This window comes from Opisthorchis viverrini (assembly GCF_000715545.1).
Source record: "Opisthorchis viverrini unplaced genomic scaffold opera_v5_111, whole genome shotgun sequence".
In the NCBI taxonomy this organism is placed as follows: domain Eukaryota; kingdom Metazoa; phylum Platyhelminthes; class Trematoda; order Opisthorchiida; family Opisthorchiidae; genus Opisthorchis; species Opisthorchis viverrini.
The window spans coordinates 646,149-661,526 of NW_008751765.1; the positions used below are offsets into that span (position 1 = coordinate 646,149).

At 43.7% G+C, this 15,378-nt stretch overlaps 2 protein-coding genes across 2 annotated transcripts in view; one reads left to right on the top strand and one right to left on the bottom strand.

Annotated features, from left to right (window-relative positions):
• Positions 1–929: 929 nt before the first annotated feature.
• Positions 930–1,151, top strand: T265_05660 (hypothetical protein; the record flags this gene model as incomplete). Its single annotated transcript, XM_009170725.1, has 1 exon — positions 930–1,151. One exon carries the CDS (start codon positions 930–932, stop codon positions 1,149–1,151), a length of 222 nt encoding a protein of 73 aa, XP_009168989.1.
• A 2,454-nt stretch (positions 1,152–3,605) lies between these two features.
• The window catches only part of T265_05661 (hypothetical protein), a gene marked incomplete at both ends in the record, with an annotated part of 47,918 nt that continues 36,145 nt past the window's right edge, over positions 3,606–15,378 (bottom strand). The window contains one exon of the mRNA XM_009170726.1: positions 3,606–3,935. Within this exon, the coding sequence (XP_009168990.1) occupies positions 3,606–3,935 (330 nt within the window). The remainder of the gene's footprint in view (positions 3,936–15,378) is intronic.

A 15,378-nucleotide genomic window follows, 5' to 3' on the forward strand; every position in this document is an offset into this window, starting at 1 on the left:
TATTGCATGAACTTCGGAACCGCCATGACCCCCAAGTTGGACCATCGCGATGTCGTGCTTCAGGTTAAGCTATTGTTGACACTCCGAGGTGACGAAACCAAGCATCGAACGTTATGCCAGCTGAGGGTTCATAGCAAAATTCGTTGATACTGACAGCGATTCCATCAACCGACTGTGGAACGCTCGACGCCGCCGGCGAAGCCAAAGATGTAGTTGATAGTCGCTCCGTAAGTACTTTGATGAGTTGCAGTTGTTGCTCAAACATTACTTTGAGTTGTTCTGCCTCCATCTTGCGTCGCCAAATATGTTACGGTTCTGTCACGCAGCGAGCAAACAATATGATAATGCGGATTGTGGCAATACTCTATCCCCAACTATGTTGCTTGATCCAGACTCCTAGCACGGCGAATAGTAAGAAGATGAAAAACCTCGGACAAAAACTTTAATGATCCAAAAACACGCGATCAACAGGCGATGTCAATAAAAAGATGGTATCGTGTAAGTAAGTGGTCGGATTTAAATTCCATGGAATATCAATAGGCCATTGATTTATTCATAGTTTATGCCAGAAGTTCGCTAGCACGCATAAAAATACAGCGTTTTTGGGGGATATTGATATCCCCACCAAATACAGTTGACTGAGGAAATTTCAACTAGTGAGCCGAGAACCATGCCAGAGCCCAGGACAACCGCTGCAGCAGCTGCGGAATTCATAAAGTAGTTTTACTTATTTCTGTTCAAGATAAACACAGGGGTACGAATGAGCCGTTCCAAATTTTAGTCCGCAATCTCACTCGCCTTACTCAGCAGTAAATTTGATTCGTCTGCTACACTCGAGTTTGAGTTGCTGCAGACCACAAATTCCACTTGGCCGTTTTTCAAAGCTCTTGTGAGAGGATAACACCGTAGCGTCCTTCAGGTCGGTAATAATGTTGTCAGTGGTAATTAGGCCGGCTCAATTCGCAACCCGCGGTCTTTCCTCTCACTCACGACTCAATCAGTCCAATATCGATCGGTGTGAAACCAGCGAACAATGCTCCGATTCATCTGGATTCACAGTCCAACTTCTCGCACTGGCTTGTGCTGAGTTTGTCGAGGTTGTCTTGGTCACCCGACTGCCGAAATCTCCTTCTCAAGAAAACTCCACATAAGTGGTTTACCAATCCATTTATATTCTAGTGGCCGCAGACCGTTTTGAAGAGATACCATTGGCGTCAAGACCACTTAGAAAACACCCATCATATTTCGAAGTCTGTAACTTCATAATTTACTGGGAAAAGACCCTCTCTTCAGAATGAACAGACAACTTGAGCGGCTTAAATTACATTTACCCCCTTCATTGATATGACGACCCTTCAAGGGGTTTCAAGCGATTTTTGATACCGGGTTAGTCTCTATGCATTAATTTATCATGCCAAGTTCATCCCATCAGGATGCGTTCATTTTCAGGACGGTACTACTAATGGATAGCCTGACAGTGACACCACAAATGACATATTATATCACCATTATTACTTCATTAGAGTTTTAATCAACTTACCAAACCAGATTTGATCAAGTGTCTCCTTATTCGTGCAGATCGAAAGAAATTAACGAGGTGACGGTCGGACAGACTGTTATATGTTTCGAGTGGGCTGGATAGCGAGAAATCATGACATTTCATCATATTTATGGAGCAAGAGGTTACCTTGCTTCACTCAGATAGGACATATTAGCGTATATTTGAACAAGCAAATTTGTCAAATTTTCAGCACCATAGAGATGAAGGTCAGAAATGGCCTATTAAAACGCACAAATACACAGTAATGGGTTTTATCCTCCGATTACCCACTTTGCACAATAGTCTCACTTGCCACACATCATCAGCGGATTCGGTGAATTTTTTCATTGTTTGACGACCCAGTTGGCTTAAGTAGCCAGTCCATGCCTCCAACACAATTCGGTGACCATTATCTCCACAATGCTCTCAGCTGCAAAATACGTACAAGTAGAATAAAGCTTTCTATGCAGAAATGTAGCATTTTGTTGCGTTTGTGCTCAAACCAAAAATCGTCCGAATCTACGTTCATATTTTTGCAGCTCACCAAATTTCGTTGTTCTTTTGAAGCAAACGTTCCTCTGGTTGAAAAGTTTGTGGGATAACTTCCAGCATCTCTGAGACTTCAGGATGTCTGAATAGGGCTCAGATGTTTGAGCTTGTATCTCAACTCAATTGCCCGATTAATTTAGTTTATTAGGGACACGTCATAACTTTCGAAATTTCAAATCCATTGTGCAATTACTGAGAGCCACAAAATGCTGTGAAACTGAGAACCAGTTAAATGGAATTGGCGGCTTGTCAGTTTGTCGAAGTATGGGTAGTTCGATTGTGTTTACTGGTGGTCGATCGAATGGCAGTTGATCTGTTCGCCGAGCTTGCAAACGTTTCGTCTCTAGTCGAGGACGCATCGTCAGTGCGCAGATGAAAAGCTTCTTCATCCGTGCCTAGCTGCACTTGTGTAGATTTTGGTATATGCTCTCTGTTGCATCATGGTGGGACCGACCGTGATTTTGTTTAGCTGCGTTGTGGTCTGTATGCCTGTCATTCCAATGGTTGGTTGAGTGGCTGTTTTGGGGTGCTTCGGGTCTGTTTGCAGTTGGTCCGTTCCCAGTTTGCGTTTCGTCGTGATCTTCCTTCCTTGAGTCTGCTTGGTTGTGACGCCGTCTTCTATTTTTTCGGCTTGCTCCTTTGAAAGGCGCCCATTAACGGCACAATGCTCTCAGCTGCAAAATCTCTATGTGTGGGGTAACACCTTCTGCGCCGAAATGTCACATTGTTTGCGTACGTGCCAAATCCGAAAACCACTTTATTGTGCGGAGATTTATTTGCAACCCACCAAATTTCATTGCCCACACATGCAGCAATACTCCTGTCGGAAGTCTGGTGGAATAAGTTCCCAGGTTCCATGGGAAATCAGGATACCTAAATAAGGCTGAAACTTTTGAACTAGTACTTCTTACTCAATCGCCCGATCGCTATATTCCATCACAGGCACATCATTGCTGTCGAAACTTCAATTTCATTGTGCGAATACTGAAAGCCCCATACCGCGTTGACGCCTCGAAGCACAATGCATTTTTCTGCAAAAACCCTGCGGGTCAAATAAAAACTTCAACGTCAAAATGTTGCACTTCTTTGCATATGTGTCCAGTCTGAAAATCCCCATCATCTGCCGTCATTTTTTGCGATTTGTTTTAATCCATCTCTTTTGACAGTTACTGGCGCACATTTGGTTTTGAACTTCGTGTGCTATGGCTTTGGAAGTGGCTTTCGTTGAAAAATTTGTGGGTGTATCGTTTTCATCCTTCACGGCATTTGAGAAGACCTTAAATGAATACATGAAGGATAACTTTGTGGTATTTGTGCGTTCATCCAGTAATCGAAGCACCAACGCTACTTTGCGTTACGAATGGGTGTACTACAAATGCAGCAGGCGCCCCCCAAGACCAGTGGAAAGCCGTGGAATCCGAAGTATATTGCTTAGGTACGTTGTTTAGATTAACGAAATTTCAAGGTCATCCACCACACCGATCCGCATTTAACTGCCGGCTAAGGCGCTCAGTATTCACACGACGGAACTGAATTTTCGAAAGTTATGACGCGTCCCTGATGCTGCACGTTCGACGCACAATGCATTTTCCTGCAAAACCCCTGTGGGTGAAATAAAAACGTTAGCGTCAAAATGATGCACTTCTTTGCGTATGTGCTCAGTCCAAAAATCACCCTCATCTGCCGTCACTTTTTTGCGATTTGTTTTAATCGGTATCTTTTGAAAATTATCGGCGCACAGTTGGCTTTGCAATTCGTGTTTTATGGCTTCGGAAGGGGCTTCACAATCGTTCGTTGAGAAATTTCTGGGCGTGTCGTTTCCATCCTTCACGGCATTTGAAAAGGCCTTAAATCAATACATGAAAGATAACTTTGTGGTGGTTGTGCGTTCATCAAGAAATCGAAGCACCAACGCGCTACGAATATGTGCACTACAAATGCAGCAGGTGCCCTCCAAGACCAACGGGAAGCCGGGGAATCCGAAGAAGCTAGTAAGCCGGGCGTATTTTCTGATAAAAAAGTACGCAAAGCACCAGCTGTCCAGTGCGGTTTTGTCTGCGGAGGCAAAGGAACCAACTGGCAGTCACCTCTTATTTTCTCGAACACAACCACAAGTTGTCTAAGTTTCTGTGCGACCGGCTTCCAGTTAATCGGCCCGCTCAGCAGTCCGGTATGGTTGACGTAGGTTCTATCTGACTAGTTAGTTGGGCATCGTGTACCCCCAGCCGCATGTTAGTCGTGTGCGTAAGTCAGGTTCGTTCAGCTGTCTGCTAGGATTGACGTATGTTCCATGTTCCCAATCGATAAACCTCGAGGTCTTCGTAGCATAATTCGCAACCTGTAATGGAAAACTCTGGTTTTCGCCAGCAAACGTTCACGACGTTTAGCAAATAATTAGCGTGCACTACGGAATTTTTACTGGCAACAAAGAATCATCGACCAAAATTTGTTTGCACGAATGCGCAAACGCATATGTTGCATCTCCAAAAGCCATTTAAACTCTAGAGTGTTGAGGAAATTTGTTCCGGCGGAAAAATACCTGAAAGTTACGTTCATTCTATGTGAGTCAACGTTTTCCACAATTAGCGATTTTTTATCATCAGCTAACGTATTCACAGTCGGTGGTGTTTATTGACCTTGAGAATTCGCTCACTTAAACAAATTGCCATAGTAAATGACTTTCGATAATACAGGAGCATATACATTATACATACATATTCAACACTATGAAGTGGCAAGTCTGAAAATTCGATGGGCCATACCGCGCCGGAACAGATGAGTGGAAGGTGCCTAAGTCTAGTGAAACTGGACATGGCACAATACAGGACATGTTGAATCGGTTGTGCACTTAAACAAACCGGTTTCAAGGGTGACTTTTGAATAGGGCTCCAAAATATAACATAGTTTTTGGAGGAATTTTATGCGGCCACTAATATATTTGGCTTGTATCCTTTAACGGAATCGGTTGTAATAACGTTGCAAAACTTTAGCCACCTTTGGCCACCCTTGACCACCGGTGGCCACCGGTTGCCATGTGCGTACAAGAAAGAGCAATCAGCGAATATATATTGGCTGAACAGTTCTAAGAAGATAATTTCTTCAACGTAACGCATAATGAACCAGAACAAGCTGCCTATTAAGCAGTAAATGTTCCATTTTCCATAACACTTGGATAAGTTTTCACCCTTCTCTTATGAATGCCATGTGTATAGAATGAGGTCCGTTCTAGAGAGTTCCATCTATCCTGTTAGGCAAACTTTTAAACATCTGCAAGATTCGAAATCGTGCTTCTTGGACGCCCCGGCTAACTGTGCTGACTGAGACGCCACAGTACCCTTAAAGTGTGTATCACGAACGAACGATGGCCACTCTTTTAGCAATCAGAATTGGCCTACCAACTGTAATTTCACAAACACTCCTCTGCCACTTCACTGTCAAGACTTAAAAATGGCAGAAATGCAGTCCGGAAGTGGGTCGGCACCGGCTGGCTCAGGAGATTCGTGCGGGTTAGCTTGCAGTACGTTGTGAGCTAAGGCTTCAAATTCTTACTCTGGTGATTCGTTGCTGTTTTAGGCGGCTGAAATTAACGCGACCTCGATGATCAATCTGGAGCTAAAATTCTTTGTCTATCAAGTAATCAAGCACAGTTCTTACTTTTTATAACTATCGTCTTTTGTGTACTAACGTTAGGCTACCTCAGGGATATCCATTTTTCGCGAGGGCCGAATCAGCTAAGCTGCCAGTAGTCAATATTCATATCGCCCATCGCATCCCGAGGTATATGCGTAACTGAGAACGGTCTACCGTTAGCGTGTGATTGCAAAGTCAATGGCTATAATTAGTCGAGCTGGCGGTGCGGTTCGTGGAATACTGCGAACAACCACCCAAGATGGAATAGGTGTAACGGCGATACTACTGATGGGGAGGCATGCGAGTAGTATGGTTTCTCGTAAATCCGCTTCGAGTTTGTCGAAAAGTGTAATCTATTGCGGAATTTGTAGAGTCTCTTTGTAGCAATTGCTTGGATTTGAGCAACAATCAATGAATATCCAAGAAAGTTTAGGAAGACGCGTTTAAAGAGAAGATGGATACTCATTTTTTGTCAACAAGGTGCATATGAGAGTTTTGCTTCCCTGCTCAACGACCTGTAACTGTTCAGTTGGCATTTTCTAATAAATAACCCCTCAGCCCTCCTCCTTTCTGTGGTAGCGCGTGCCATCTTTCCTGCATTCACCCAAATGCGAAAGAAAAGTGACTGTATGACCATTTGGTAACGAGGCGATTATTTGATCGAGCTATTGTTACGGTTAACTATGTGGTGACGATGGTGAACAATTAAGCGAAAGTTTTATAATTGTCATCTGACCGTAGTATGATGTTTACAAGCAGCCAAGGGGGCTACTGACTAACATTATACCCGTTTTTATGGATGTTTAACTGTAAAATCCGGTAAACGCTGGGGGAAATATCCATCAAATAAGTAACACAGGGGATATCCCATTCACCGACATAAAACAAAGGACCTTCTACGGACAATTGGTTAACCTAACCCTACCCGGAGGCATGATTATGTATTGGTTCTTTTGCGGTTCAGTAAACGATTAAGTTTGAGGAGATTTCGTCCTGTAAATGAAGCCAATTTATGCTGGAAAGCCGAGAAGCACCGTACAGCTGTTTCATCCTTATTGGGAATCATCAGCAGTCTCGAACCCGCGACTTCCCTGCCAGTGGTTTGAACACTTAACCGTTCGGCCACGAGTAGCCAAAAGGTTAAGTGTTCAAAATACTTGCCAGGAGGTCGCGGGAAGATTCGTTACGGAAAGATATTCTACGCGGTTGATCAAGCTCTTCAGTCGTCAAATGACAAGTCATCGGTTGCTTCACTTTCCCGTCACTTGTTGGACATAAATTTCTCCGAAGGGGTTAACATGTTTATCGCTTCAATTACGATGACTCGCGCTTGTAGACCTTGAGAATGTATGATGAACGATTAACACCAAGTGTTGAGGTTTCCGCTTGGGAACTTTGAGTGACACGCGTGGTCGACAATCCTGAATATCAAAGGAAGGAATTGGGTTCGTATTTCTGCAATACTACTTAAAAAAATATAAGCTGATTTATAAAAACAACACGTAAGCGTCCACGTTCATAGCCTCAAGTGACACAGTGCATACACACCAAACAACGGCAAGCGGAATGATGGCTAAGTAGTGTTGGTTTCCGTAGTCCCTTCTGATGACAGTCTCGTGATTCCCATTGATCACATGAGACGGGAACGCGTGTGGGCAACCTGCGTAGGTCAGCTGCGCACATTCGCATACGGACACGCATGCCGATACACGGTTACTGAACGGGACGGCTTCTGCGGCAAGATGAGTGGCGGCGCGGGTGATCAAAACAATTGGAGATCAAAGGCGCATAGGCGGAGCACACAAGTGAAGGGGGAATCGTCCCAAGATCAAGTTGGATTGAACATCAAGAATATTCTTACCTTGCAACGGCTCAGTTTTTTAGCCCATTCACAAGAAATTGTTAACGAACCTGGGGCAATTTCATCAAGCTCACACCGTTGTAAGGGTATTTCGGTTTTAGACGAGGGGAGACAACAACTTTAACGCAACGCTTGTACATTTGTTCTCCAAGTAACTAACTGAACTCGGGAAAATCCAAAAAGCACGTGATATGGATCCCGCGATTGAAAGATGAGCGACGCTATATCCTGCCCAAGTGCGAGTTGATCACACTGCGGATCAGCCACTCGTGGCCGAATGGTTTAATGTTCACACTAGTAGCCAGTAGGTCGCGGGTTCGAGATTCTTCGGAATTTCGTGAGATGCGCACTGCTCATGATTCCCGATAAGAATGAGACAGCTCCACAGTGTTTCTCGGCTTTTTAGCATAAACTGGCTTCACTCAAAGGAGGGAATCTCCACAAAAATCCCAAACATCCTCACTCTACCAACAACTTAACAAAAACATGTGAACAACAGTGGAATCAACGCGTGATATTATCGAAAAGTAATCAGATTGGACGGGAAAAGGTTGCAGAAATTGCAGCAATTATTTGTGGAAACAATTCGACGGAACTGTCAAACTGTGTGGCTTTAAACTCATTTGATCGCAGGTGGTTCACATCGTCCTCGTTTTAACGATCGTCCACCGGTCCTGGCGTGATTATTCTGGTAAGTTCACACCAAATTAGACGGACAGCACTGGACTGGACTTTCGATCTAACCGATTGGCCTTGTCGGACGTGTGACAGACGGAACAACTGTGTCTGAGATTGATTTTTGCGCGGCAGAACTATATGAGTTCGATCCAGATAAACTGTCATTCCTCCGTGGTTTCTAAACCAGCAGAGCAAAACTCCACTCTTCATGTTACCATCCTATCCTGGATTAGCTCTGGGGGCGATGGACTCTTTTCCACGAAGAAAATTCCAAAAGTCTCCAAAGAGCGAAAATCTGTAAGCATTATTTTGAGAGAAGAAATTTTATGGGCTCAAGACTATCTACATTTCCGCTGAATAACGTTCGTTGAGCAGTTTCCAGTAGCTGGGTCATGAGTGAGTAGGACTGATCAAAAGTCAGGGTATTCAGGATGATGTCGGCGCCTCCGTGGCAGTCGGGTGATCAGGGCTCAAGGATAGCTCGACTGCACCTCCAGATAGCCACCGATCATAGTGTGTATCTAAAGGCCAAGACACTTTGTCTAAAGACTTAGCCCGTGCATTCGTTTCGTTGCAAAACGTGACTGACACAGTAGACGCCAGTGGCATGTGTACCGGTTAAAATGCGATATTGCACGCAGCTTCCGTACCCACATCTAGCGATATAGAAAAGGTAAGTGAACCGCAAAAATTAACTCGCTGTAAGAAGCGAATTTCCGGTATTCAGAACACATCTAACCAAGGGTCACGTGACGAAATTTGTATGGGCCTGTGACACCTTCTCACAATAGGGGGTATGATGGACATCAAACTCCCAAAAACTCGGAAAAAGACAAAATAACAGGTGTTCAGGATCTCCTTTTGCAAATGCTTCATTTAAAATCACAAGTTGAAGAACGCAATCCAGTGTTTGCTTACACCAAGAGACAAATTATTGTCTGTGGTTGAATGTGGATAAATCGATGAGCTTTCGTGCAATGTAACTCGCAGACGGCTGCTCCGCGTCTACGAACCAGGTGTGAATCATGCTCAAGGGAATCATGGCACTACAAGAACCGCACTGATTGGCTAGGAATGGGCATCATTCCCTCATGAAACCGCGGTGCTTCCATTGACAAGGCAAACGCCTCTACAATCTATGTGAATCGTCTGTGGTTTGCGCAACACCAAGCAACTAAGCAGAGGGTTTCCAACACAAAGCCCCATGAACTTTTTCTGGATTTACGGATTTAGCTACTTATTCTCCTCGTCAGTAGTTAAATTAAAGAACGGTTCCTCACCACTACTACACTCAGGCACCAATCCAATCTGTCATTGACAAAGCGATTATTTTATTTTCAGAGCAACATTTTGTCTTTCATTCATTTTTTAAACATAACTGAATTGCCAGTGCCCCTCATCTATCGTATATTTGAGCCAAAGTCTGAGGTTTTCTCAGAGCCACTTCTGTCATTTTATTGGTTGTACACTTTGATTTTGTCATTTGTTTGAGTTAGAAGTGAGAACGGTCGAAACTGATTTACATAACCGATATGAAAGAAGGAAAGCCAAGTAAACAGCGGAAACCAACTGGGACGGACAGGAACTTGGTTATCTGAAGTCCTGCGGTTCTTGACTTTTTAGTGTAGAATGACTTCAACTCAAGGGCAGAATTTCCATTAAAATTCCCAAATCTCTTCACACTGCCAACAAGCTGTAAATAGCTCAGAGGAAGTGTGCTTGTACAAGATGAGTGAAACTCACATGTGAAAAGTCGTCACTCGAAGAGTTGAGCAAGAAGTGTGACCGGTTTCCGTGAGTGAAAGATGAGTGAGGTAATATCCTGACTAAGTGAGGTTTATTCACTCTTCTGACCAAGTGGTTAGGTGTTCAGCCACTGGACGGATGGTCGCGAGTTCAATGTCCCCTGGAGTTTTGAAGGGTGTCATACTGGAGGTTCCCAATGAGAATGAAACAGCTTCTCAGCTCTTCAGTATTGACTGGCTCCTCCTATAGATCTTTATGGAAAACGATGGTAAATGAGATTCTTAAACCTTTGAATAGCTTTGAAATAAAATGACATGTGGGTAATATGCGAATTAAGGCGTCGCTGATGGGCTTGGCCCAACGCCTTGAACAGCCGCCACCCCCCCCCCACAATGAAGGCCTAGAACACAGCGGCGTGCAGTCCGCTGTATTCAAGGAAAGTAAGTGAAGGGGGCGGCTTTGACAGTGGGCTATGTAGAATACTAACAAACCATCCGGAAGGCATCGAGTCAGTTTTTGAATGTTTTGTTGGAATTCTGTGAGAAAATGAACAGGTAGTCAGACTGAGAAAGACGTGCAGTTGTAGTTCACAATCTAAGGAGACCCTGACACCCTTGAGCAAGGTGTCACGTGACCAATCCCTATGCACCCACCTGATGAGTATTATTCAGACCTTCTGCGAACTCACTGAATTCATGGGGAAGTCATTCCAAACAGTGGCTTGTCTTCTCTCTCCACACACTTTCGTATGTCGTACACAAACACTGTATTCCGACCTATGCTAGGAAGCATGCTGTTAAGGTCCGTAAAATTCATCAGTGATTGTAACAAGACGGTTTCACTTTCCCATTTCTCGATTTGTGTGGATTTTCGTACTACTCATGAGTAGGTAGGTGTCATTGCAAAAAGGTTTGAAGGTAAGGCGTCCAGTCTACTCACGGACAGTGGTGAAAGAAGGAAAGCACAGCCTTGGCATGAACTGAGGGGCTACATGTCATTAGATACGAAAGCAAAAATTTTCTGGAGTGAAAGAGTCCTCTTGAACTTTCCTGAATGTTCATCTGACATTAAACAATAGTGAACGAACATTACAAAGCGGTTCCATAATTCCCGTAGTAACCTTCCATCGAATGTGGGAGCGGGACTTGGGCGGCATACAGTAGGCTACTTGCATCCTGCATCAGTAGTATACACCATTACACTGTCATCTGCTTTAACCTCTGAAGTGTTCAATGAAGCTTGACGGTTAAAATACGATGTTCAATCATTTCCGCGAACTGAAAGGCTAACGGACACCGCTTGTTGTTTGCCGTTACCGTGCACAAAATCAACACAGTGTGAGTTTCACACGACAACTTCGATATTCTCCGCGGTTGGATAGTACTTGAAAAATAAGTCAGTAGTCTGAACTGCTGTGTTTGGATCCTTGAAAGCATGGTCCTTATTGAATCCCAGTGGGTGAACGTACGGCTGAAGACAAGTGGATAGTTGGTCGAGGGTTTCCGCTTCACCCCTGCCACATCCAGGGGTTCGCCGACCGGTAAATCTCTTCTGAGGGTAAAATGCCAGATATAAACCCATTGCTTGGCAACTATCGCGCAATCCACTGGGTGTGAAGAACACTCATGTGAATAATTCTGCTTGTTCATCAGCAGTCAGATGAAAGCGGAGATCTGTGGACATCTGGTACAAGACAAACCGTTTGATGAACACGTGATCCCAAGGTTAGGTTCTGAAGCCTTCAATTAGGGAATTACACGGTCTCAGAACTCACCATATCATTGTACGAACTGCTTAATTATCAACCATGATTTTGATAAGCTACCAGCGCATGATTTTTCGATAAATGTATGAATAAAACTACTTAGTAATAAATCCGTATTGGGGGGTGAAAATATCAGAAAAATGCATGTACACCTCCCTGTTAAGAACCCCTTTCCTAATGTGGATCACATTAGTTTATTAGGGGAGCACAGTTTGATTTATACCGCTGAACATGGGCCAACTGACCGAAAGGGTGTTTTTAGTCGTAAAACCGGATGGGCAGCAGTCGCACTTCAAAGAGATACACTTCCGCTCTTATCGATTTTTATTTTGAAGCGAAACTCACAACGAATCCAACTCTGAAACACGTGACTTTCGATACTGCCCTGAATGCCCAAAAGCTTTTAAGTAAACTTGCCGTCTTTCGAGAGAGCCAAAGGCAGCTAATAGTCCGTCGATAGCCGTTTCCTGTTGAGTTTTATCCCTCTCCACTCGAGATCAAAAGCACCTCGGAATACAGAGAGAGAGAAAGAAATTAAGGAAAACATGTCTAAATTCAAAACAGAATGATTCGTTATCCGAAGAGCTACAATCTAAGAGCCATTGGAAAGTAAATCAGATTCCTGCATTCCGTACTGTCGCCTTCCGTCTGACAGTTGAAGGGATTTTCCCGTCACAATTTAGTTCAATTTCAAAATGAATAAACATTGTGGTAGAATTGGGGATACGTAGGAATGATGCAATACGGGTGACTGTCAGTAATGGGCAGGGTGGATCCTGCAGAATTTGTTTTTTATCCAAGCAGAGTTCGGAGACTACATCTCCATCACATGTCACGTTTACATGAGCCCCGCATGATCCGGTTAGTGTGTGTAGGAATTAATTCCTTGAAGCAGGAGAGGAACTCCGTGGAAACTCTTTTCTTATGAGCACATCGAATCCGACCTAAGTAAAGAGTTACTATCACCTTAACTCGACTACTCCTGCCGACAGTTGGATAACCTGACAGTATCTCACCCTTCGTGCTTCCTTCTGGTTTCACGACAGCTAGTCAGTGAAAACGTGTTACCGCCGAACAGAGGTTATAGCCTCCACTTAACTGGAAAACACCCGTTTAATTTAAATTTCACTGTATAAATAAGTTCAAAGTTGCTGGAAAATCGATGATTGTCTCAATGCCAGAACGAACAAGGACAGTCCACGTTGGGCTCGGAATCTATTACTCGATCAAATCTGGGGACCGTCGCCAGATCGTGAGCCAATGCAGCCAGCTGTTGACGAACATTTTTTGATCTCGACCAAAACACTTGTTCAGAGGGTGTATGTCGTTTATTGATTACTTATCAGGTGGCTGTTGATCTGCTTGCCGAGCTTTTCAATTGGTTTTCAAACGTTTCGTCACCATGCGGACAGACATCATCGGTGAGCAATTGTTTGAGAACTTCCACTTTGCCTGCATGTGTTTATATATCACTTGGAGATCATCTGTCATCTCTTAATGTGATTGGCCAAGAGGGAAACAGGGTACTCGTGCCGTTTCTGTTTACTGATTGATCAGTCTGTGACCACGTGACTAACCACATAGTAGAATTTTTCCTTCCACCCTCATTGGTAACTAAATACTGGCAGTTCAGTAAGAAACGATCATACCTCTCTTGTGGTTGGGTTTGCTACCGTACCTCCCCCAACACGACATCCTGTCATAAAATCAGACGGAATTTCCACCAAGTAGACCCGTGCAACTGCTCGGCAGGATTTACAGCCATTCCGTGGAGGTTAGAGCCAACTATGGCTTGGTGAGTTTCTCGTCCGTATATGTCCTACGCAGCCTGATTTCTCTTTAAGCCCTTCCATCAACCCAAAATTCAACTCAAGAGTAAACGTCTGAAGAACACTTCAGATTGAATTGCACCCTGATTAGGTCTTCCGTGTGGATCTTGCCGGTTTGCTGGTATGTCGCTTTGAAAAGCGTTTCTCGGCGTTTATCACACTACCAACAAGACAAATTGTACTTGAATGCAGGGCCAATTTAAGTAGTAAGTTTGTTTTGACCCTACCGAGTGGAAATTTACTGGAACCGTTTGAGAAGGCATTGTTCCAGAAGGGATATGTTGAAACAAGTGTTCACCGACCCATTCTTGAACGATGCTCCCATTCCTGTTCAACCGTAACATACTACTCATGAAGTTGGAAAGCAGTCCTCAAAAGTCCACGATGGGTTTCCGTATGTGTATATGTTGGGGTCCATGTGGCGCTGCGATAAACGATATAAGTGATAAGCGAGGTGATATACTCCTTTCCTGGGTGCATCCGCCCAGAAGAATCTAGGTGGACGGATGACCACCTTAAGGGATCAATGGCACCGTGCAATACTCAAACTTAAGGGCTCAAGGCCTATCAGGTTAATCACGAGAATCGTGAATCGTTAGTTCATTCGAAATATTTCTTCTGGTCAAAGTTTCTGTTTAATTGCTGAGTCAATAACCGGAGCTATCGGGGTGAATATTTGATGCCTGGGTCTGTAAAGCTCTGAACATATAGACAGACGAAAAGTGAGTGAATGATAGAAATTTACTGCAAATATCAGCGATCATCTAGAACAGAAGGTGAAAGCAAACCAACGGCACAAACTGCGTGCCAAAACAGACCGTCTACTGAGCGATTCCCTTTGGCTTGGATGAAATTCAGGTGGTACATCAGGTGATATGTCTTCTTTGGTTTTACAGCAAACATGTCCGGACACGTAAGCAAGTATTTCATGGTGATACACCCACGACCAGTGATACCAACGATGTATAATGACATAATACAGACTAATTTCGAAGCTACAGTAAACATGGCACGGCATACTGGGTCCCCTTCCGTGACAGATGTAGACCATAATATATTTACGTTGAAGACATGTTAGATGCCATGGTAAAATATTGTTTTTAAGAGATCGCGTAAGATGTCTTGTCCGCAAAGTTTTACCAAAAGCCTTGGATTTGGATATCCCTCTTTTCTGTCTACCGAACTGCTGGAACTACGTTTTTCAGATTTCCCATTCTTGACAAAATTCCCCGAGGTAACAGTTTCGGTAGCGTTTTTGCCGGATCTCTGAGTACAATTGCGGGATTTTTCATGTCTTTCGACTTTTTCCTTAATTTGAAGGAAACCGATAAATTTACCCCCATAAATCACCATCGCGGAAGCGTGGCACGGCAATTCGCGTGTAGCCAAATCTGATTGGTCAATTTTTCTGAAGCAGCTTTGGGAATCGACCAATCAGATATTTGTTACTAGTGCACGGCATTCTTTAAACTATCCGCCAACCTACGAATTATGCGTTTTTTATTCAGTAAACCATAATCAGAATCCGTATGTATCTGACTGCGAAAACACGTCTGATCTAACTGTGCGCGGTTTTCAGTGCTCAAATGGATTTTTTCAACTATGTAATTGGACTGTTGCTATTTGTTTTTGGTAAGTTAAATTGATGTTCCTCTATTTCCGATATTCTGATGTATTCTACTACAATAAAAACAATACTGCTAACTAATACAACACTAGAAATAGTCAAAATAAACTAGCAAATATCCTGTTGGTCAAAATGACATCTTTGGTTGGGGTT